The sequence below is a fragment of the Lichenostomus cassidix genome, chromosome 6 (assembly GCF_008360975.1).
Source record: "Lichenostomus cassidix isolate B80296 chromosome 6, HeHo_3.0, whole genome shotgun sequence".
NCBI classification, from domain to species: domain Eukaryota; kingdom Metazoa; phylum Chordata; class Aves; order Passeriformes; family Meliphagidae; genus Lichenostomus; species Lichenostomus cassidix.
This window is the reverse complement of record NC_139487.1, coordinates 28,079,816-28,103,334: the sequence shown is the minus strand read 5'-3', so window position 1 is coordinate 28,103,334 and position 23,519 is coordinate 28,079,816. Positions and strand designations below refer to the sequence as shown.

Below are 23,519 nucleotides of genomic sequence, written 5' to 3'. Positions count from 1 at the left end.
CAAAAATCTGCTGCTTCAGCCTTTCACAATGGAGCAAAGTAATACAAAAACCCATCAAAACAGTCTTAAGGGCAAATTTTCTTTTCTTTTTAAAGTTGACAGGAAGCCATGTGGTTCTAATGTGTTTAAGCTGTGAATGATATTTGAAGTGGATGTCGCAGTCAGAAATTCCCAGAAGCAGATTCTAGCACACTGTGTGTGCTCCAAGTGCTCTTTAGATGCAACCAGGAAAAACACAAGGCCAGACCACCACCACCACTGTGGACTGATCTTCACATATTTGTAGACATTATATTTAAATACACATTTGATTATATGTATGAAAAATACCTGAAATCAAGCCTGGCATCCTATTAGTACCAAAGGAGATTACTATTATTCCATAATACTATTTGCTTACCCGTGGATGAAAATACATTTTAGAATACCTATTTTTTCCATTTCTCATCTCAGCTGAACACCTCTTTTCTGTTGATACTGACAGCTTCAGCCAAACATCCTGTATTTCTATGCTTATTCTCTGTTCTTTTTAGATGAAAATAGCTCAGTTGTTCACTTTAAAAACAAAACCAAAGAAGAACCCACAATGCAGACAAAGAATCCACTGGTGCCAGTGAAAATTCTAAAATATGCTACCAAACCTTTCAAGATTGGTGTTAAGTACCCTCTCCTTACTTGACTTCTTCCCAAGGACACAGTGGTTGGAAACAGATGTGAAGCAAGTGAGGGTTAAGTTAAATAAACTCTTCTTTTGAGAGGTGTACACTCTTTCCTTCAATGAAACACTATTTAAATGCAACATCCTCATCACATTTTGCCTGAAAAGAGTTACTTGTAACTAAAAGATTTTCAAGTATTTGACCTGGCCTTGTGTGAATTGAAAGCACATTGAAACTACATGTGATCTTCAGGGAAACTCACAGCTACCCAAATAACAATCAAACAGATTGTTCCAGGAATCAATTAAAAATTTAGAGAGACAATTAGATCATCACAATCTGATTTTCTGTGTATTACAGAAACTAAATTTCTTAATACACCTGTGGAATCAATTAGCTTGCTTGCTTTGCAGTTGATTCCATGGATTAACAGTTACATTTAATTTAGAAAAAAAATTCCTACCTTGTCTTAGTACTAAGACAAAAATCTTTGTTGGATAAAACATTTAGTATCTGAAATACCTACAGGTGTGAAAGCAGCCATGCACTGTTAAAGTCCCCAAAAATATACATGGCACTCTCAAAAGCATGAAGAGGATTGTCAGGCACAAAAGTGCAACAAGTGTGATGCATGTCTAGCACTGACAGTGCAGATAAGCACAAACCTGCACTTATCCAAGTGGCCACAGCCCTGGCTGGAAGGAAACCACCCACTGAACAAGGCCAAGCAATTCCCCTGGTTGGGGCCACAACAATGCCACCTTTGTCCAGGTGATGCTATGGCATTGCTCATCCCTAAGGAACACAGGGTTTGATACCTCTTTTTACGGGGGGGGGGGAAATCACCCTTTTTTAAGCTCCTGAATACAACTGGAAGTATACTTCATATAAAACTAGAGAGAGCAAAGAACAGGTGCCTACCATAAATAAAGACATGAGACACCCAAGCTTTGAAAACTATTTGCAAACACAGAACAAAGGCTTCAGAAGAGGTCTGTGTGCTAGAAGCATATCAGGCTTTAACACTTTAAATACAAGTGTAGTATGAGACACTGGAAAAGATTTTGACTCATAAGAAACAACATGATTAGTGTCTTGCAAACTATTAAAAATGCCATTATATGCTAATCCATCTTTTCCATCAATTTTGAAGGGCAGTATATTTTTCGTTAGGAAGAGAAAAAAAATTAATTTTAACAGGCCTTCCCCACCCCGTTATTCTCAAGAACTGAGGAATATCTACACAGAATAGAAAGCTGAAGTTACACAACAGACACTGCTGGAAATTTTTCTCAACAGTCTTCATTTTGCCAGACTCCTGCCTTCAAGTGGTCTTTTATTGCTCTTATCCTCAAATTCCTCACTCCACACTTTGGCAGAGTTTCACCTCCTCAGTCTTTGTCCGCAGCTATATCAGCAAGCCTCCAGCTTTATTGTTACTATTGTGTGTGACAGTAAACAAAATAAAATTCCTCCAAGCAAAAATATATTTGTGACAGAGCAAATGCATCTACACCAACTTTTGCCTGGCAAAAAATATTTCAAATAATTAAGCCACTTAACTGTGTAGGCCTCTCCTGCAATTCAAGTGTTACATTTAATGTCTGGGGGAGCTCTTCAGACCACAGCTATGCATCCAGCTTGTTTACAGGATGAACAGCCCTGACTTAAGTAACACAAATACCACTACTCTAAAAATAGCCAGACAACTGGGCAACACCAGGGCAGATGACAGTCATTCTTAACGAGTGGCTGATTAAGATCTGAAAAGCCCAAGAGTATTACTGAACTTGAACCATTCAAATAAAAACGCAAGAGTCCCAGCATTTTTAAGGGCCAAATTATGAAAGTGTCTGTACCCAAAGGTACCAGCAAAAACACACTAAGCTGTATGAGAAGTTAAAATTAAAAAAAAAACCCCAAATGAACACAAAGAAGTTGGTATGCTCCTATATGAAAGGGCAAATACTTTGTTCACCATACAGCAAGATGAAGAAACACAGACCTATAAAACAAATGAGTTAACCAAAAGGTCAAGTAAGGCTTCCTATTAATATGGAGAAAAGTATAATTGAATTGAAACAATTAATTTAATGCTCTTAAATAAATTAGGTAATACTATGTGCAGAGTTTTAGGAGATGGATTGGTAATAGCCGAGACAGACTTGAAAGAGGCTCAAGCTATTGCCATGGAAAAGCAGCATTAAGGCTGGAAGCATGCAGCAAATGTTCAGGAGTGAGGGCAAAGGAACTCTACTGAATAATAAAGTAAATTCAGCACTTGGGCACTTGGTGCTGTTGGCTTACCAGTTTAAAAGAACTCTCACCCTCTCTCCAACACAACTCAGGGCACTCACTTCTCCTCCCAGTGTCTAAACCACAGAAGGAAAAAGCTACTCATGTGTTAAGGCAGAAAGCAATGAGCCATTTCCTACTGCAGGCTCCTAAGTATCCTCAGAGGTATCCCTCAACAACAATGTGGTTTTTTTCTTTGGAGCTTGTATTTTTTCTTGTTTTTTAGTTGAAATTAGACTGCAGCATCATTGCTTCTGAACGAGATTTGAACCAGCTAACTTGGGCATGATCAAAAGCCTACTCAGAGCATCATAAAACTCAACATGGGCTGCAAGCAATTAATTGTGTCTTCAGAGTAGACATATCCTGAGGCTCTGGGCATTCTAGGGGATCTGTTTGTTGTGGACAAACAACCGATTATGAAATGTCCCTGGGAAGAGCTAAAGCCACTGCCTATATGTGTGCCCACGTTGGAAAGACTCTTTGTCTTCTGAGCACTTTTTCACTCTTAACTTTCCCCCTTACTGGCACCTAACTCCAAACCATCTTTAGAAGAATTTCTGCTCAACTCAGAGCATCAGAAGGAAGCTGAGAAAAAGTAAGTACTTGTTGCTCTGTTCCTGCACAGCTCCAGGAAAGGCAGTTTACACACAACCCTTCACTCCTGTTACATTCAGGTTGCTGTCATGCAGTCACCCGAGGAGCATTAGCTGCCAGGGCACTGCTTTTCAACCCTGCCCTGTAACAACTGTATGATGTGAAGCCAACAATCCCCTCCTCAGATCTCTCCACCATTTATAGCAATACACTTACATATACACAGGCAGACATACAGAGACATTCATGAGGCAGACACTGAGTAACGCACTGACCTTACACACACAGAAACCTGAAGAAATGCAGTGCAACATCTGGTAGAGCAGAGAAAAGAGTCTTGTTCCCCAAAGATTTTAGTGTACCTCAAAAGAAACTTCAGTATCTGCAACAGGCTACTTTAAATGGCTCCTTAGAATGAAACATCTATTTGATGTAGCCTCACAAATTGAAAAGAAATGAGATGCACTTGTTCATCAGTCATAGCTGAATCCCACATTTGGGTCTCCTAGTAGCTTTGAAACATCCCAGCAGAACACTGAAAATTCATGTTCAGAGTGCCCAGAATTAAGTGAAAATTAGCCAGAAACATCAGATAAGCTTTAAAAAAATAGATTACCTGTACAACATTATGTTTGGAGAAATAAACTATTGATGACTGGATTTCGGACCAGTGACAGAGGAAATGAAGTTGAAAAGACTTCTCTTAAAGCATAAGCAAAGAGGGAAGACAAGGAAGAGGTAACACATCACATGGCAATTTAAACAGAAAAGTGACCAGATTTCAAGGGAGAAGGGGAAGGCCAAGGTGGAGAAGAAAACCTGAAAAGAAGAAATGAGAATGAATTAATTGTAATCACCCAGACACTCCATTTCAGTCACACAATTTCAGTTTCTTACTACCATGATTAGCTTGAATTCCTTATTTTAGTTCCTCTAAAAAGAGCCATTAGGGACATTTTGCAAATGCAGTCAGTCACCAAAAGGCACACGCCATGCAGCCCTTCTGCTGCTCTAGGGCAGTTGCTCTTCAGCCTTTGCCCAAGCAGCCATCCAAAGCAAGGCAATCTCTCAGCAGGACACAAAGTCTGTTATGTTTTATTTTTTTCAGCATGGAACCAACGAATTCACAGTTCATTATTTAAATGTCTGTTGTCATTGTAGCTCAAAGCACAAATACATAATCACAATGCCTGGGAGAGAAAATAAGAAATAAAGAGAAGAAAAAGTCTATAGTATTACGAGATCAGCTTAATAGAGGATCAAGGAAACATTCCCAGCAGAAATAACACCACTGTATCTTCACTGCACACAGACTCGTACTCAGGGTTGCAATTCTTACGCATAAGCCATGAGATAATTTTAGTTTCTCACACACACATTCTCAAAAAAGTCATTGTGACTGTTTTTCTAAATAAAAAACATCATCTGACTTGCAAGCTGAAAATCATGCCTCAGGCTCAGCCTTCTTTGCAGTGCTCCCACATCCAATCCCAACTGTGCTCCCCACTACTACTGCACCTTTTAATGTCTGATTGCCCTGACTGCCTGCACACCACTGTGTGAGCTGGCTTTGATACAGCCACTGGGAAGGATGAATTCTGTGCCTGGACCAGGAGGATGCAGTTAGTCTTTAGCAAAGACTAATGCACTATATATGCCTGAGTGAGCAGGGCAAACAGAACTCTCCTCTTGAGAATCAGGATGGAATGAAATGTTATTGGAAAGATAAAAACAGCTGGCTCCCAACAGCACATCAGACATCTGGTTACTAAAGCCACAGAGAGCTCACAGAGTACTTTTGATCAATGTTACAGTATCACACTTTGTGAAATGAATTTTCCCCGGGAAAGTTTTCCTTTCCCAGATTATTGTATTTTTAGAGGTCATTGTATTCCTGATGAACAGGTAGAGGTTTTTGCTTGTTTGCTTTGCTTTTTCTAAACAAAGAGAAAAAGAGCAAGTCCAATAAAGAACAAAACTGGCTTCTTCAGAGCTACTCAAGTAGCAACAGCTACATGAATTACATTAAAATGATTCCTATATCAAGTTACAGTGAGGCATAAGCACATCATGCATTGTGAGTGCATTTGCCTTCTTTGAAGAGTAGCTCCAAACTTGCGACCCCAACCCAAGCACAGGGGGTGTAAATGCACAACTTCAAGGACTTCACCAGCTGCCAAGCGAAGACTTGAAGTGTCCTGGACACAGTGAAAAGATGGAGCAGAGCACCCCAGGGAGGGGATGGATCCCTGTCACCAAGCAGCCTCTGCAGGAGATGACAGGCAGGTCCTGAGGAGCTGGGTCTGGAGCAGCTCAAAGCTGGAACAGGTTTGTGAGCCAAGGCAAGGCACAGACTGGCACCTGCTGAGGCCAAAGCCCAACATCAGGAATAGCTGCATTCAGGGAACAGGAATGGTGACAGGTCATCAGCTGGCAGATACAGAGATGCTTCTGGCCACTGCATTGTCAACAGCAAGATTTGAACAAATGCTGCAAACACCAAGCACAAAAAGCCCCATTACAGGGCTTTACTATTTGCATCACACCAAACTATTGTTTAAGATAAATTTCAGAGCTCTAACAGACCTTTCTTTCCTCCTGTTGAACACATTATTGACAGTACTATATTTTCTTACTTACAATAAAACTAAGATCTGTGTCTGCAGAAAAGTCATTGGTTTATTTTTGCTCCAAAATCCTAGTGCATGACATCTACATCAGCTGCCTGGGTGATGTTGGCACACAGAGATGCAGACAGGGACAAGCACAACAAGGATTCACCACACAGGGGTTTTCCTACAGCTCGACTTTCTGACAGCCCAGTAAAACTCCAGTCTGAGTCCACAGGAATACTGATTCAAGGGCTCAGTAGGCTCTTACAGAAAAGAACTCCAGTACAAACAGATCACTTTCACTGCTAATCTTTCTTCCCATGTACCAGACACTACTTACATGGCTTACAACAGATACTAAATAAGAAAAACTTCCTTAACTCTTTTCTGAGGCTGTAAGAAGTCATTTTCTGACACAGAGAGTTAGATCATTGACAGACACTCAACTCTACATCTTGGCCTTGACATTTGAAATATCAATATGTATTTTAAAGTTATGATAACATTAAGTGTGTGAAATTTGACTCAAAAATTGCTATGTTTGCTACCAACAAGTTTCTGCCATTGACTAAACAAGACTATTTCTTTTATTATTTTTTAAAACCATAAGGTACACATTTTTTTCTAGCCAGGATGGCAATGGATTAGATTTTTCCATACTACACTGCTGGGCAGGCTATACTCTTCAGGAAGAAAAAGGCAAATAGAGAGATACGGGAAGCAGTGTTTCCATCTTCCTTCAAACCCACTTGGGATGCACCTAATCAACAAAAACATCAGCCATCTGGTGACAATTGGTTCTGAAAACTAAAACCTTCTAGATGATTTTATACTAACAGTTTGCTACGTGAATACTGAATCACATTTAATCATGTAATAATTGACCATTTCTTATCTTTTAGCATGGCAATATGTATATGGCACTCTAACAGCTGTACACCTTACATTAAAAGGTTATTCTTATTCACAGATATTATTTTCATCAGTATAACAGGCAGTTTGCAGCTGATCTGGGAAGAGAACCTTCATCTCCTGAAGAACAGTGACCTACTTAAAAACCTTTGCTTATCTTTTCAGGGAGGAGCTCAGAGCAAGCAAACACTGAACACGTTTGTCTGCAAGACTAACTTCTTTGTGATACATTGAGAAATAAAAACACCAAACACCTGAAAGATGTCCAGTGTTGCCTTTCAAATCAAGAAATCATTCCTGAGCTGTTCTCAGATGAATTTTCTCTGCATCACTTCTGTCCATGTGTCTCTCTCCAGTATTAGACAGATAGCAAAACTCACCTCTGGGAAATTAATCATCTATTGAGCATCTCTGTGATGTGAATTTAATAGTCACTCTGATAAATTGCTTTTTGTGTCCCAAAAATTGAGTTTAAATAGAAAGATGGGCATCAGAGTGGAACACTGTCAGTCTCCAGTTTACATGCAAATGCACTGCAGAGCACATTGCAAGGTATCTGCTCGCTAGAAGCTCCTAAAAATCCAAAACCAATACATGAACAAATGCCAATTTTCACTGAAAGCTGAAAGATCGTGACCAATTTGTACTGTCAAGTAATTTAATTACGGCAATAAGTTTATATTACTACATTCCAGGGCTTGGAATTTCAGTTTTACTACAGTTACTGCCAAGCACTCTCACTGGCTGTTAAGCCCCTTGATAATTCCCTTCGTATTACAACTGTGTTTGTATTTTGCCCCTCCCTTGTCTGGCCAAGTATAAGCAAATCGCTGTTTTTCACAGAAAACGCAGCAAGCCCTGATCAAAACCAGAAAAGCCCAAAATCTTCCTACTCTTACAGGAATGAACAAAGTTCAAACAACTCTTTTGTAAGTGCACTAAAAGTACAGTGCCCACCTGCTGGCTCCCTTGCTACCTAGAATTTCCTCCCTTAAAACATTCACCAATGTGACCACAAATCTATTTTATCTTCCTCTGAGCCAGTACAAATGCATGACTTTAAGCTCTCATGGCTGCAGGCACACACACCCCTAAGCACAGAAACACTGGCAAGGCAAGCACAAACAAGATAAAAGGCTCAAGCAAATGTGACTGTCTTTAAAAGCCTTCTCGCCTGTCACCTACCCCGCACGCGAAGCGCGGAGGATTAATGGATGGGGCTGGTTTCTGAAGTGGCAGCAATCTGGAGGCTGGGATAAGTAACTCCAGTAAATGAGGGATTTGCTGCCAGCTGCTGGCACAAGGGATGCTGTGGATTTGTGCGTGTCTAACTGATCAGACGGGAGAGAACCAATATGAACTCCTGTGGCCAAGTTTCGAATGGCCTGGGATGGTCTGTCCATTTGTTTATTGCAAAACAGGGAGGAGTCATCTAGGCTTGAGTCAGCTGCTCCAGAAACAAAAGAAACTTGTGATCTAAACACAACTGTTCTTTAATTTTTAAAATACACAACTCTAGGGTTTGGGGGAATTTTTCTTCGGAATATATGAAAGCGTGTGCACTGACAGTTTCTCATTTACAGAGAAAGTTAATCAAAAGCAGATGGAACTCATAATAGAACAATTACAATACATGCTGTAATTAATCTGGCAGTCCAAACAAACGCAATGTCAGCAAGAGACTCACTTTAAATCTCTAAGTCAATTACAGATTGATTGCCTCACCAACACATTACAGAAATTATTGGCCATTTATAAAGTTGCACTGGGGTAAGCAAACCTTCAACTACAACAGGTAGTTTGCAAGTTAATTAGCAAAACTTAGCAGTTAGTACCTAGAGTGAATACTTGGGAGAAGTATTTAAACTAAAAAGATTCTTTCAAAACATTCACAAGCCAAACGTCAGAAACACAGAACAGCAGAATTTTTCCACCTTTATACCTCACCTTGAGGAGATGAAGAGAGCAGCCACTGGCAAAAAGACTGAATAATTTATGTACATGCATGCATTTCAAATGGCAAAATACCCAAATATTGTCACTCTTGGCTAATTATAAAAAAACTAGACTGAAAGATAGTGATGCAGAGAAGTTTGGGCCTCCACACAGAGAATCTGTCCTCTCAGAATAATGGTGGCAGTGGTGTTTCATTTGAAATGCTAAGAAAAATGAAGGAAAATCGTTGTTTCAAGTTCTACATCCATCGTTTGAAAAACAAAAAATAATCCCAGTGTTAGTTTTCCAATAACTGTTTCTCTATAGGAAAAAAGTAATTACAAGCTCTTTTCAGCATTTCCTACAAATGTTTTGAGTCCCACCAGTTTGAACCAGGAAAATGTAGAGCAAGAGCTGTAGGCAAACAACGTGAGTCAGCTTACATTTTGCTTAAATTGTCCCCACAGTTTAGCTGTCTAAATACTTGTGGGAAAAGACAAGTTTTCCATTAACTGCAAAAAATTCAAAGTCAAATTCTAGCTCACAAGTACAGCAAAAGAACCCCACAATATTGATAATGCAATCAATAAGGAACATATGTCATATTCAAAAAGTTGCTTTCAACTGATTTTACTTGAGTAAGTTTCAACCAGAATTAAAACAAAGGATTTTTCTAAATACTTGTGTATTATATCATACATGAGAGTCACAAAAAAAATTACCTGCAAACACTAGACTTACAAAACAGAGGATTGCTTGAGAGAAACTAAAAAATATGAGCTAGGACTCCCCATACTCCACCACGGCAGTTTACCTCCTGAATGCCAGTGCTGGGCATAGGTTTATGTCAATATTTTAGTTAGCAGCTATGGCCTCACACACCTCACTCTCTGGATAACCTTTAGCCTACCCATGCAAAATAGAAAAAAAAAAAAAGAGAAATTTGTATCATTAGGGTGTTGAAGGCAGTGACAACTGAAAAGGGTCAGCAAGACAAAAAATCATTTTAATATCAGGAAGTAGAGAGCACTCTCCCCACAGCTCTTGCTCACATCTTTTCCCTGCCAGGAGATGAGAACAGAACAGCAAAGGGCACCACTTGCAGGCACAGGTTTAGGAACTGCAATTTAGTGTTCAAGTCTAAGTTACCAGATGTTCATTTTCAGCTGCTGCTGATGCTGGCAATGACTGGGGTTAAAGTTTTATTTGCAAAAATAACAAAGTACAAGAAAGCAGAAAATATGCAAAAAAATCTGTGTCTGTCATTGTACATTAGGGGGACAAGAAAAAAAGAGAATTAATGGCCAAGAGTCTTTTACTTCTTGACAATTTCTTCTTTTGGGCTTCTTACACTGCTAAGAAGTGATTTTCAACATAATGAGTCAGCTGGTTAAAGGCATAACCCATTTTGTCATAGCTTTCTTATCTTTGTCTGGCATTTTACCAGTAATTCATACTATAAATGGTCTTCTCTATAGTAGTTCCTTTTGGTTTATTTTTCTTCCAACCTCATCACTCTGGAACTAACTCCATCTTTACTTATGGAATCCAAAAGTCTGCTGCCCTCCCTAGTGCACCGTCATGGCTTTCCTATGGGGATTCCTTCTTGCAGCATCTTTCAGTATGCAATTCTGTAAGAAAAATGAAAGAAATACTGCATCCAAAATAGCCACTTGCAGTATTTTCCCCTCACAGAAAGCACATGTTCCTTCTGACAATTCAGATTTCTTTGAAGAGACCCAGTGTGCAGCTATAAGCACACCAATTCACCTTGGTAACCCTCCACATGACAGGACCAGAGGCAGGAGAGCTAAACATGAGCTCCACTGCTCACTGCACTCAGAGCAGCAGGAACAGGAGAGGCAAACTACACACAGGAATGTATTTTGCACATGCATAGCTACAAATTTACTGTGAGAAAGCTCACTGGGAGCTGTTTGGCATCAGAGTATTTTAAGTCAATTCCACAAAACAGCTTGCACTTTTCTGAAACCCAGTATTTTGTCAGCTTACTTTCTTGGCTACTCCTCTCCTCCAGCATTGCAAAACCAAGTTTATATTATTTGACATTGCACTGGACACAAATCCAATCAGCTGGATGAAAGCTACTCTCAAAATTAATCCTTTTTATTGCTGCCTTGGTTTATTTGCACACATTCTAATTCAGTTTGTGATTTTTTAGTAGAAATTGCCAATATCCTCAGTTCCCATGGACTAGAAATCCATATTTTGTGTTCCCGGTACTTTAAGTCATACATATGTTTTGATGCAAGACAAGACATCTGTTAAATGTTTAACAAATTTAAATTGCAGTCATCAAAATTGCAACTTTATGGAAGCTGTACAACAACATTAGATGGGAACAGTGACATCTTAGACATTTAATCACTGGTCCAGGGCAGCAATAAAAGTACACATCAATACAGCAGCATTTACCAGCTTTTCCCCAGAGCATTCATTAGGTAAGAACCTCAGAATTGTGTCTGATCTAATTTCCAGTACTAGGATATGTATAGGAACCTCCTGCCAGACACCTATGAACACAAGGCTGTAATCCTCTCCACTTTTTGGAATACACATTTTCACCCAGTCCTTCCACAACATCTTCCTCTTTTGCACGTCCCATCTTTTTTCTCATTACCTTTACACCACCTTTGTCACTAACTCTTGATTATTCTATTCTTTCAAACCCCTCATTTCCTGAAGACTCCCACTCTACCCTCAAGTTTTTTCCCATCCCACCTACCTCTTTCCAACTGGCTTTAGTCTCCTCATCAGCCACTCATTTCCTCTCCGTGTCTCTCACCTTCCCCATTTCACTTCATTCCCAACTCTGTTCTTTCCCACAGCTTTGCTCCCATTCACAGGAGCTCATTTGCCTTTCCCTTTCGCAGGAGTTAATACAGGGAATACAGGTTGCCAACAGCCCTCTGTGGCTGGCCTTGCTTGGTGAGCATTGCCAGATGGTCTTGGTCTCCCCAGATAAACTAAACCAATTCCAAAGCCAGAACTACCAGATTGCTCAACAAGCACTTACCATTTAAAACCAAATATTTAAGCCTTAGAAATCTGGACCAGAAAAAAAAGTCACAAATACACTAGTTATGCCCTGGATTTTGTTCTCTTTAGATCTGACTTGCTTTATAGAAAATGTTAGTTTTGCCAAATAATCAAGCAATGACACGACCAGCGCAGTTTTCTACTAGGTTAAAGTTGTACAGATGAAAAGCTTTAAATTCTGAAAACTGTATTACAGCTATTTTTCAGATATTCACTCCTACGGCTACTTCAGAAAAATCACATGATTCAAGTTACAGTTTCCAGAGGAAGTCATTAAAAAGACTAGAATTTCTATCAATGATGGTTTTGTAAGTTTGCACTTGGTCTTTGGCACGGACTCTGTCTATATTTAGAATGCACAGTGTAAAGAGAATGCTTGAAATCAAAGCAATTACACAAAAATATCAGAATACGTCAGATTTGTGGGGAGAGAGTAATTCTCACTCACACTAATTCTAGATGGTTTATAGGAGTGGCACAGGTTTGGAGAGGGGAATGCAGCAGCCTGCAAGTGCTCCTCTCCCTAGGAAAGCGTCTTTGGACCATGTGGTTACAGAAACACTGTATCAAGAAACTGGAAAGACTGTAATTTTTTTTGTCAGGTGCAGAATATCCCACTTCAGGTATTATTCCTTCACAGTATAAAAATGTAATGCTCTTACCAGTAATATGCGCAGGCTAAGATTTTTTTTTCTCCAAACTCTGACAAGACTCTTAAGTAGATTTCTGCTATACATATAAGTTTCTCTGTGCTTTTGAGAGCTGGAAGGTTCTGGCCTCCTCCACTCAAGATATTTTTTGTTCCAAAACAAAAGAAAAAAATGAAATGGTGTTTACTAACCTGACATATCATTGCCACTCACTGAACAATGCTTAATGCATAACTGGAGTGTTGAAATTAGCACCCTCAGTTTTTTGTATTAGTATTAGTGTCAGGTACTTGCATACAGTAATGAATTAGATTGGCATCAAGAACTTCTCAACATCCCTTTAAGCCTTTTCAACCATTAGGATTTAAGCACATTGAAGCAGGAGCATGCTGTCCTTAAAAAAAGATAAAACATGACACTTGCCCTTTCTTAACACTTCTCCAACCAAACCCAGGAAAAAGTACATGGTGATAAAAAAATAAAAATGTACTATGGACACTTAACACCAAGAGTTCATCTTCTCTCATGAAAAGTACTCAAGAGGATGAACAATCCGTATCTAATGGGAAAAGTACTAGAGTAATGCAAATAGCATTAGTTTTGCTGTAACAAGGTCAAGCACAAAAGTAAATTTAATGCCATTCAAAGGAGCAGAAGAAACTTGTAATTGCCAAGACCATGTATGATATCCAGCTGAAATCTTATTTTATGAAGCAACTGCAGATATAAGAAACTATCTTACTTCCCTCACCTCAAATCCTGCCAGCATTCTCAAGAAACATTACAGAGCACCCTTTATCTCCCGGCATGACTAACTTTCTATTCCACTGCAGAATCATATGTGCAATTCATCTACTTTTAAGATATGAGCATAATTTTGTTTAAAAAAATCTACTTGTATACACAATTATTAGCTGGACAATTACATAACAGGGTGAATCTTATCTTGGTTTTAGGGAGGTCAAATAAGAGCTGCAAAGGAATTTTGCTGCACACAGAGAGCTGACACAGAATACCCAAACCGACGGTTCTGTTGTCATGGGCACCAACAAGGCAAAGGCATTTAAATGCCAAGATTTTTAAGAAAACCTTTGCTGAACCAGTATAAAGTCAGACCCACAACATTATACCTTGGGAACCAAAACTAAACAACTTTAGGAAAGATTCTTCTGACAAAAGAGTACTGGCCTCTGTAACGCAGCGGCCCTGAATGCCCCCTGCGTCAGTGGACTGCCACCAGGGCATGCCAGGCTGCAGGGCTGAGCTGCCTAGCAGGGAGCTATGGAGGCAGGGGACAGGCTGGAAGCATGCAGCAAGGCAGCAGAGAGAGAGGAGACCACAACTGTGCTGTTTGCCAGCTGTGAAAACAGTCCTGCCTCCCTGATTTCATTTCTAGCAAAAGCACTTACCAGTTGTGCCTTTCCAAGTGCTTAGAAAAGACACAAGAGAGTGCATCTTGATTGTCATTCACAACATATGGAATAAGGCTGTCCCAGGGCTGTGGTGATCACAAACTATTGTGCCTACTGCTATTACATGAAGGTGTCTCAAACTGGTGCACTGGGATCCCTTGCCACTCACAGATGGGAAAGACTCATGAAGAGACTTGAAAAGCTCATTTTACAGCACCTTTTTGTTGCACTCTGTGTAAGCAGGTGAAAAGCTCCTCTCCCGAGGGAATGGATGCCCACAGCAGAGTCACCAAACCATCACCTCCCTCACCTCACTGCAGCAGTTAGTGACAGGGACTATTTCCTGGCCTGTAAGGGTGGTGATCCACATGAGCAGGGAAGGCACCCAACAGCTCTGTGAGGAGCTAAACCCTCACGAGGGGCTAAACCTCAGAGCAGCAGCAGCAGCCACCAAGCTGCCAGCAGAGCTCCAGCTGAGATAAAGTAAATTACTTTCTCTATAGGAGGATTGCCTTTGCAGGATGACTTTGGGCAATCTGAGCCTATACTTCCATTGATCTGCACACTGAAATCAGTGCTGAGACTAAATAAATTAAGCCTTGATCATGAACCAATACAAAAGGTAGCTCTGTTTTTAAGTGCTTACACATCTAGGCACCTCAGAGGCTTCGGTGCTCTCTTTTGTGCATCACTCTATAACCCTAGCTAAAGACCACAGAACAGCAAGAGTCATCACTCTGTACATTTTAGGTTCCTACCAAGAGTTGGGGTACAGTCTTCCAGGACAGTTGGTACAATCTTCAAAAGCATCTTAGTGGGTGAGAAGCTCAAGTTTGTCAGAAAAACTCCACATACCACTACAGGTCTCCAAGGTCCTGATTAATTCCCCCACCCTTTTTTTTCTTAATTGGAGCTTAAGGCCCTAAACCAATTAAGTGGCTATTCACAGCACTGAATTTAAGGTAGGAAAATTAGTTGATTATATCCCACATTCACTTAATCTGATCTGGTTTTAGTTTTTGTTGGTTTTTTTTTTTGTTTTTTTTTTGTGAGAACAGCAGAACCTACAGTTATTTTAACTAGAAACAGCACACAAAGATATTAAAGTAGGTCAAGAGCAGGAGTTGACCCAAACTATGAAAAACTACTGTTAAGAGTCCTCGTTTCATTAACAAATCTGAAGCATTTGGTAGTCCTGTGATGCTCTGTGACCTTCTCAGGTGGGGCTGATTTAGCATTTCAGATTGATGTGCACAATGAAACTCAGTGCATTGTTGTATTTACAGAAACACCAATTATCAGTCCCTTTTACAGTAACATACAGTAAAAAATGTGCTTTTCTTTAAGATTGATAAATCAGCAACACAGATAAGTAGAGGCAGGCACAAAAGCAATTGCAGCACGTGAAGTTCTGTTTTCTATTATTCACAACACTTATACGCACTTTTAGAGGTCATTTTTGACTATAAATGAAGAGACTGCAATTTTAGAAGTAAATGAAATTACATGGGGCTTTTAAATCCTATTCACATGGATACTTTCACCCCACAACTTACATGGGCATAGTCTTTAGGAAAGTAGTGGGAATCACTTCGCAATTAAGAGGATTAAGATCAAATCAATCATAACTAAGAAAAGCAGGTTCTCTAAGAAAACGTTTTCATGCAACTTAAACCGTCTCTGAAATATACAGTCTTTAATTTCTTCAGGAAAAAAACCCTAAAAATTAACTGAAGTGGTAGCACAGATTTATATGCAGATCTAAACTCCCCTTTCTCCTGTCCTATGATTTAAGCCCCAACTTGCCAGCAGTATCTGTAATAAATACCAATTGATTTGAAATATTTCTGTGCTCAAGTTGCTGCTATAGACTGTCTAAATCTTCATAAAAACTCTAAGAACATTCTTAACCTCAGTGAAGAGTTGTTTATTTTCCTCCATTATCTATCTCTACATATATATGCATGCACACATCTTCATTTATGCCTTTAACTTCCCAAGCTATACTGATCATCTTCACGAAAAATTCCGTTATTCAAATCCAAGAAAGACCTAAAAAACAAAGCAAACCTAACAGTCATTATTCTATATAGAATAACAGGATCTGTAAGGGTGGAAAACAACTCCAAGATCATCAAGTCCAATCTTTGAGTGAACACCAACTTGTCAACCAAACCATGGCACTGAGTGCCACAACTGCTTGGTTTTTCTGAACACTGCCAAGGATGGCAACTCCACCACTTCCCTGTTCCAACACTTCACCACTCTTTTAGTGAAGATATGCACACAACCATATAGAGCACAGTATTATCTGTTTAGGAGTTACATAAGACAAAGAAGAATATTGCCTAAACTATTACACATTTTTAGTTACTTTTAGGCTTATTTGACTGAACTTGGCCAATTTCTTGGGTAAAATTTCAGGTTATATAACTGCATTTTGCAAACATGCCAGCCTCTGGAGTACACCAAGCCACCTGGTATTTAGAAGAAGATTAAGTAAGCAACACAAATTCAGTGGCATAGACCAAAATCCTTTCAGTACTTCAGCAATCCCAGCCATAACTGAAAGCAGAGAAATCTACTAATTCCACTAAACTTTGTATTTTCTAAAAAATACCATGAATGCAATGAGAATCTCCTGAAGCAAGAGTCCAAAACCACTTGATGCTACACAAGTACTTTTCATTCTACTCCAAGTTTCTCAACATCTGCCTCAAGAACCCACTGCTTTGTTTAGCAATGTTTTGGTTCGGAGGAGTTTTTGAGGTTGTGGAGTTTGGTTGGCTGGAGGTTTTTTTGGGAAGAAGGAGAATCTAGAGACTTCCAGACACACTACAAGAGATTACAGTGCTGTTTGAAGTTCACATGACTCCTAGAGAATGATGCTACACAGGGTTATTGGCTCTTCCATTATCACTGGTATTTTATAATAAAACACTGGGTTTGGACATAAGCATTGACAAAGTCATACTTGCAGCCACTAATCTGAGGTGGGGTTTTTTGCACTGTTTCACTGAAATTTCTGCATGGCAGCCTCTCCTTTGTACAAATGTGGGATTCAGCTCAGTTGCAATACCAAGAGCAATACTAAGTAACTTATGATGTACTTGTGTTTTAAGAAATTATGTAATCCCTCCATGCAGCAAGTGTGTAAATGATGAAGTGCTTGCACATGGGATGCTGAACTGGCAGGCACAGCTCTGAACTGCTCATATATTAACCTTGGATATTTTACTGCTAGAGCTTTATGTTCAAAAGCACTTTGCACTCCTTTTAAAAAAGATTGTATTGACAAACTGAATTGAGAATATAAAGTGTTTTTGGAAAGAAAAATAAATTATCTGGAAAGCCTGAAATCAGATTTGAGATTTATCAGAAAGCCTATGGCACAGAAGGAAATAACCTGGCATTTTATTTGCATGCTTTCATAAGGCAGCACAGCCTGAAACTGCAGTTCTTTCTTGTCTCACTCCCTTTTTTGTTTGAAAATACAAACTTCAGCTTCTGTTACAGTACTGGGAAACAACTGAAAGTTGATTTAAAGATCGCAAACGACAAACATTTTAGCTTACTCTAGATATTCAAGGCAGTAATTCACATTCAAGTTTGGCCTTGAGATCGCCAGGCAGTGACATCTGTTTTAACAAAAAGGAGGCTCTAGCTTTTATCACAATGCCTCCTGAAACGTGTGAAGTGCTCCCCTTGTACCTAAACAACATTCCAATAAGTGAGAGTGAGGGTTTACTAATCTGGCTGAAGTCCCTCTGCAGTTATTTGCCTCAAGTGTAGTATTATAGTTAGTAACTTCATTGTGCACATTACCTTCACAGCTTAGGATGAAAAGAAGGAAATACTGCACTTGGCTTGCAAGATAATTTGCAAAAGGCAAAGTTTAATGCAAAAGTGTGAAATCAAGCTGCCAGGCAATAAATGCCAGCAGTGCCCAATGTTAGCTATTGCTGCCTTCTTTCCACTACCTTCAGTACCACTATGTTTCTTCCCCTCTTGCTCTTCTCCTTGGATATGAATTTGACATGCTCTGCAGTTGTGTTTGCAATAATAGCATATAACACACATTTTGATAAACTAATTTAAATTTTAAAAACTTATTAAAAAAGATGAAAGAACTCATAAAAGAGCCAATGAAGAAAAAATACAAGCAGAACACAGACCAGAATTTTGTTGACCAACTTTGAATGCATCAGTGATAAGAGGAAAAACAAACAAAAATCCCAAAAACAAAACAAAACAAAAATCCAACAAACCACAAAGCCAGAAACAGTAAATAAGAAGTGAAACACAATAATAGCAGCTCAGGACAGAAAAATAAAGAAAGAAATTGGTAATTTCAAGGATTTATATAAATAAAAAAGAGCTGGAGACTCAAGAAAATAGAAGAGGAATGAAAATAAGGAAATGACAGGAAGAAAAAAGAGCAAGAAAAGTCAATCTTATCAGGGAATGGTGGAAGAGACCCCAGAGTTATATCTGCTCTGTAAGTTCAATTTATCTTGCATTTCCCCTAGCAGCTTTTTTAACTTCCCAAAATGTTCCCTGCTACAACTGTGAACATCTGAACTCCTGCTTGGAGCCACTGAGCTTCCAGGAGCTGAAGAGATTCTCATGGTGGCTGCTACCCAAAAGCTATTTCCAGGCTGTCAGCATTCTGAGCACATACATATCCCATAACCTCTTTATGGCTGTTGAAATGCAAAGGGACACAAAGGTATGGGGCAGGGAGAAGCTCAAAATAAAAAGGAGTAAGGAATACAGGTGAAATCTGAACTCCCACATAGCCATTTCCTAAAGAATACCTTCAGTAACCATCAGCAAGCACTGCTGGTGAGTAACATGACATTCAGCTGCTCCCCAAGCATTAAGCATTCCAGATCCATACAAACACATGGGGAAACATATGAGCATATTTAGTTAGGGTTCAGAGAGCTAGAAAATGCACAAGGAACTTCCCCTCTCCAAAAGTTATCCATGGCTAGTTTTAAGCCACCCTGGTCCCCCCTGAAAGCACCAACAACAGCACAGCAGAAAGGGCTGGACACCAACAACAGGACAGGTCAGTATTTTGGGAAGGGAGTGGAGAGAAAAACATTAGCTGATGCCTATTTGAAAAGTCTTTGTAGATCTACAGCATCTTACTATTTAGGATTTGGCAATCTACTCATGCTTTTACACCACTGAATAAATTAACAGCATTCCTAAGGAGAAGTAACTACAACAGAGTGAAAAAGCATGTTGAGAGCAAAAGTTACTCTCATTGTGGTCTTTAATTCAGCAGACTACGGAGGACTTCAGACCTCCAGAGCATGAGGCTTTGGTACACCCTGAGCTCTACAGCACCACTGCAAAGCCGAGCAAATCGTGCCAGCAATGATTCTTTCGTTACCAATGACAGGAATCAGTCGTGAAGTGCTTTAAATTGTTCACTTCCCTCCCTAAATCTTTAATGTTATGGGATCTCTTTGTCAACCTGAACAAATTACTTGCTTTAAGATGCTGTGGAAGATTTATATCTGTTTGTGTGTTTTCTAAACATTTATTTCAAAATACTTTAACCCTCCTCATCACTAGAGCAAGGCTGCAGCATCTGGTGTTCGTTAAAACCAGGAAATTCCTGTTTTGCTATTATGAAACTGTTGAGAGTTGATAATAGTTGGGTTTCTTTAAAAGTTAGCTTTGCAATGAGGTATTTTAGAAAACTCATAATAAACAATAAATTTGAATTAGCAACTTTTTGAAATCCGTGCTATATTTAGACATTAAATAGACATTAGTCTTCTGCAATTAAAAAAAAATCAGAAATATTTATCAAGTGTAGGTTAAGGAATTACCATTATGATACTTAAGACATAGCATTTTGCACTCATCAACTCAAAAGCTGTAACCCATATAACACAGAAAAATGATACTGCAGCTCACAAGTCACTTACTATTGGTGCTCCAGCTTTACTATAGTCCACTTTTTCCTACAAGATCATGAAAAGATTCTGGATCTTGTACAGAACTTAATCTTCAATCCTTGCTGAACCTTACTGTGCATACCTTGGCTGGAAATTTCAATACCTTTGTGTTTCAATTCAGAAAAAAACAGCTTGTCCTAACTAATTTAGTACTGGTGTCAAATTAAAAGCTGACAATAGCAGTGAGAAGAGCAATACATTAGGTGTTTCATGACAAACTGACCAATATCACATAAACAAAAGCAATGTTTTTCTAATGACTCTTTTTTCCTTGCATTGGAAAGAAAGCTGTGAATGACCTAAGACCACATCACACACACACACAGAGAACGTGAAGCTGCTGAAACTGCAGGCAAATTATTCTGCAAAACTCTGAAAAGCCAGTTATCTCTTGATTATGACTGGGTAAAGCACAGGGCTGGGGTAAACCAGTCCATCCATAGCTGCTGCTCCCTCAGAGTGACTCAGGCACTCAGTCCCCAGCCAAGGAGATGGACAGATAGCATGTCCTGAGTTCAAGTCCCTGGAGAGCCAGCCAGTTATTTGCTGCAGACTCTCCTCTCAATCACTAAATGGCATTAAGTGAAGCTAAGAGTATGTTAAACACTTGGAATATTTCCCCCTATATAAACAGCTGTTGTGGCTGCAAATGGAAATTTACAGAATTGCAAACAATTGGTATTAAGTGTAAATAAAACATATAAACTACATTTTATTTCACAAGAAATAGGAACCTCGGGGTTAAGGGGTTCTTTGTACATATGCTGTAATTTACTATCTTAGGTGTATATATACACAACTTTGCACACCAAAGCTGGCCAGAGAGCACAAGTCTTAACTCTAGAGCCACCCTGAAATCCACAGGCATTTGAAATACTTTTTTTACTAGTAAAGCATATTGCTAAAACATCTAGTTTGCAGCCCATCACTATCTCACTATCTAAAGTTTCTTTTGGCATGAAGACTTTCCACGATAATCATTCCCACTGCAGATACACTTAGCATACCCAGCTGTAAAATGTGTTCCCTTTACTCAATTTTTAGTTTTATCAGCTCATAACTCCTAGCTGTTTTATTTCCCTTGGTATTCAAAATCATTCCATATACTGATAGAGCTTCACCACATTATCTTCTACTTGAGGTTACTAATATAGAGGTTAAATTAATCTGCTTTAAAAGCTGCATCTCTAAGCACCAATGCAGAAACCCAGCCAACCACCTCTCTTACCCCTCTTTTCTTGGCCTTTCATCCAGGCCTTTCATCTTCAGAACTAAGCCCATTTAAATTAAGGGAAAAAGGTGCAAGCACCACTGTGTTTCTTTTCTGTCTTCAAAACAAAAACAAACTCTCGTGCCTCAGTTTCCTGAGGAGTTTTAGCTGTGCATCAATTCATAGCAGCTCAGGCAGAGGGTATGCAGAAATATATATATATCACAGGCAGAGCAGAAGTTTGCATGGAGACCTTGTCACCCTTGCATTACTATAAATGTTAGTTCCACATAATAATGTCTACATACATAAGACCTGCATTTTTCCCAGTCTAAATTCCTTCCCCAGTTTTCCCTACTTAAGCTAGATTCTGTTTCCACGCAAGTGTGGAAAAGAAAAAAATTAAATAAATTTGGAATTCAATACCACGTGGTGTGGGAAAAAACCTCAGAGACAATCTCACTTTACAGCATAAAAATTTTATTAATCCTGCACCTTTCTAGGGAGATCATTTTTCTTCCCATGAGATTTTACTCATTTACTAAATGTTAACCCACACCTCCACCTGTAAAATCTATATATAACATACAGAGAAATTACCTGAACTTCACTGTCTTGGTTTTTAATATGTGTCTGCCTGGACAGAAATACATGCAATGTTAAAAATCACTCCCAATTTACTTTTTTATGCAGAAGAGGAATTGTTACTTCCAATCAGTCACAGCTATAATTCCTTAAGAATACAACAAGAAGGTTTATTTCAAAGAGATGTTCCAGACTGCATACTTAGTTCACACTAATGGGCTTGACTTGCAAAAGAAGCATAATTTAAAACACATAATACTGGTCATGCCTAATAAATAGCTCCACTTAGTTTTCTTAGAGAACCCCAGAAATAGTGCAGGCTGTCCCTGACAGGGACACAATGAGTATTTACTGTTCTGCTGGGTTTGGCCAACACTCATTTTGTACTCTACAGAAACAAACAAAAAACCCCACAGGACACCTACTCATCTACAGTGTTACCAGAAACACTGACTTTGGCTCCTGTAAAATAAACTGTTCTGATTAGACACAGAATTATACAGCAGAAGGCACACATGCTTCATACAGTAAGTACAACAGTACTGAGTAAATAAAGTACTCATAGAATTGCAAGCTTCTTAAAATGGCTTTGTATATCAAATACCTTTATAAAGCCAAGATAACTTCAACGTGAAAGAAACTGTAAGAAACAGTAGACTGAAATGAAAATTGTTTCATGTGTCCAGTATTGGTGTGTCACTCTAAAAACTGAATTCTTTATTCTGTGGTTTTCCTATTCTACCAACTAATTCCACCCCATAAAAACAAAATAAAATACCTTTTTTCGATTTTGCTCCGATCTTCAACTTTGATGGCCAAGCGATCTGTGTGTTTGTTTCTTCCATTATCTATTAAAAAGAAAACATTTAAGAATGCATAAAAATTAAGTGTCTATTTTTCTCCTACAAAGGCGTAAGTTCATTTTCTGAAAACACTATGTTTACTGTTTTTAAATCTGTTCACTTATAGATAGTACAAGCCATTAACTGCGCCTCTGGTCTTCCTTGAGAACTTCTGTCTGTTAATAAGTGTGGCTGAGTTCTGATCATTCAAAAGAACTCCACAGAGTAAACCCAAGATGCTCAACAACTTCCATGAAGTTCAAATGACCACTAATAGCTACAGCAGGCTCTACATCCATCTCAGAGGGAATTTCAAACTTTCACAATTCAACACAAGTATTTCTTTGGTTACCTTAAAATGGTTTTTAAGTAAAGCCTATCAAATTTAAATCGAGTCTTTTTGAGTCTCCAGGTGTCAAGATATATTGGTTTGCATCACCTTTACGCAAAAGCAGCTTTTCATTATAAGCTTATCCAGACTCCAGAATTTTTATTTCTTGGTTTAGCAGGTCAGAGCAGACATTTGACAGCGTTTATTTATTATGACAGTGTGTAATCTATCTGTCCATCTCTAACCAGCCAACAGGGAAAAACTCTGTGCAGACACTCTACACTGTGAAAACCATGCAGTCATTGAGCTCAGTGTCAACTCTCATTCTGTGGCTGCCTTTGGCTCAGTGAAAATTCCACCAGCCCTATTACAGGCATATTATACTGAAATTTCATCCTGGCACAGAGCTACAGTGCTTCACTAACCCATTGAGTAGTAACA

General features: G+C 39.0%; 1 protein-coding gene across 2 annotated transcripts in view; it reads right to left on the bottom strand.

Annotated features, from left to right (window-relative positions):
• The window catches only part of BICC1 (BicC family RNA binding protein 1), a 91,643-nt gene that overhangs the window by 23,924 nt on the left and 44,200 nt on the right, over nt 1–23,519 (bottom strand). The window contains exon 3 of one of the 2 annotated variants that reach the window (XM_085064193.1): nt 22,684–22,753. In XM_085064193.1, the coding sequence (XP_084920319.1) occupies nt 22,684–22,753 (70 nt within the window). Of the gene's footprint in view, nt 1–4,167; nt 4,284–22,683; nt 22,754–23,519 lie in introns of those variants that run through there. The other variant, XM_085064194.1, reaches the window with a different exon arrangement.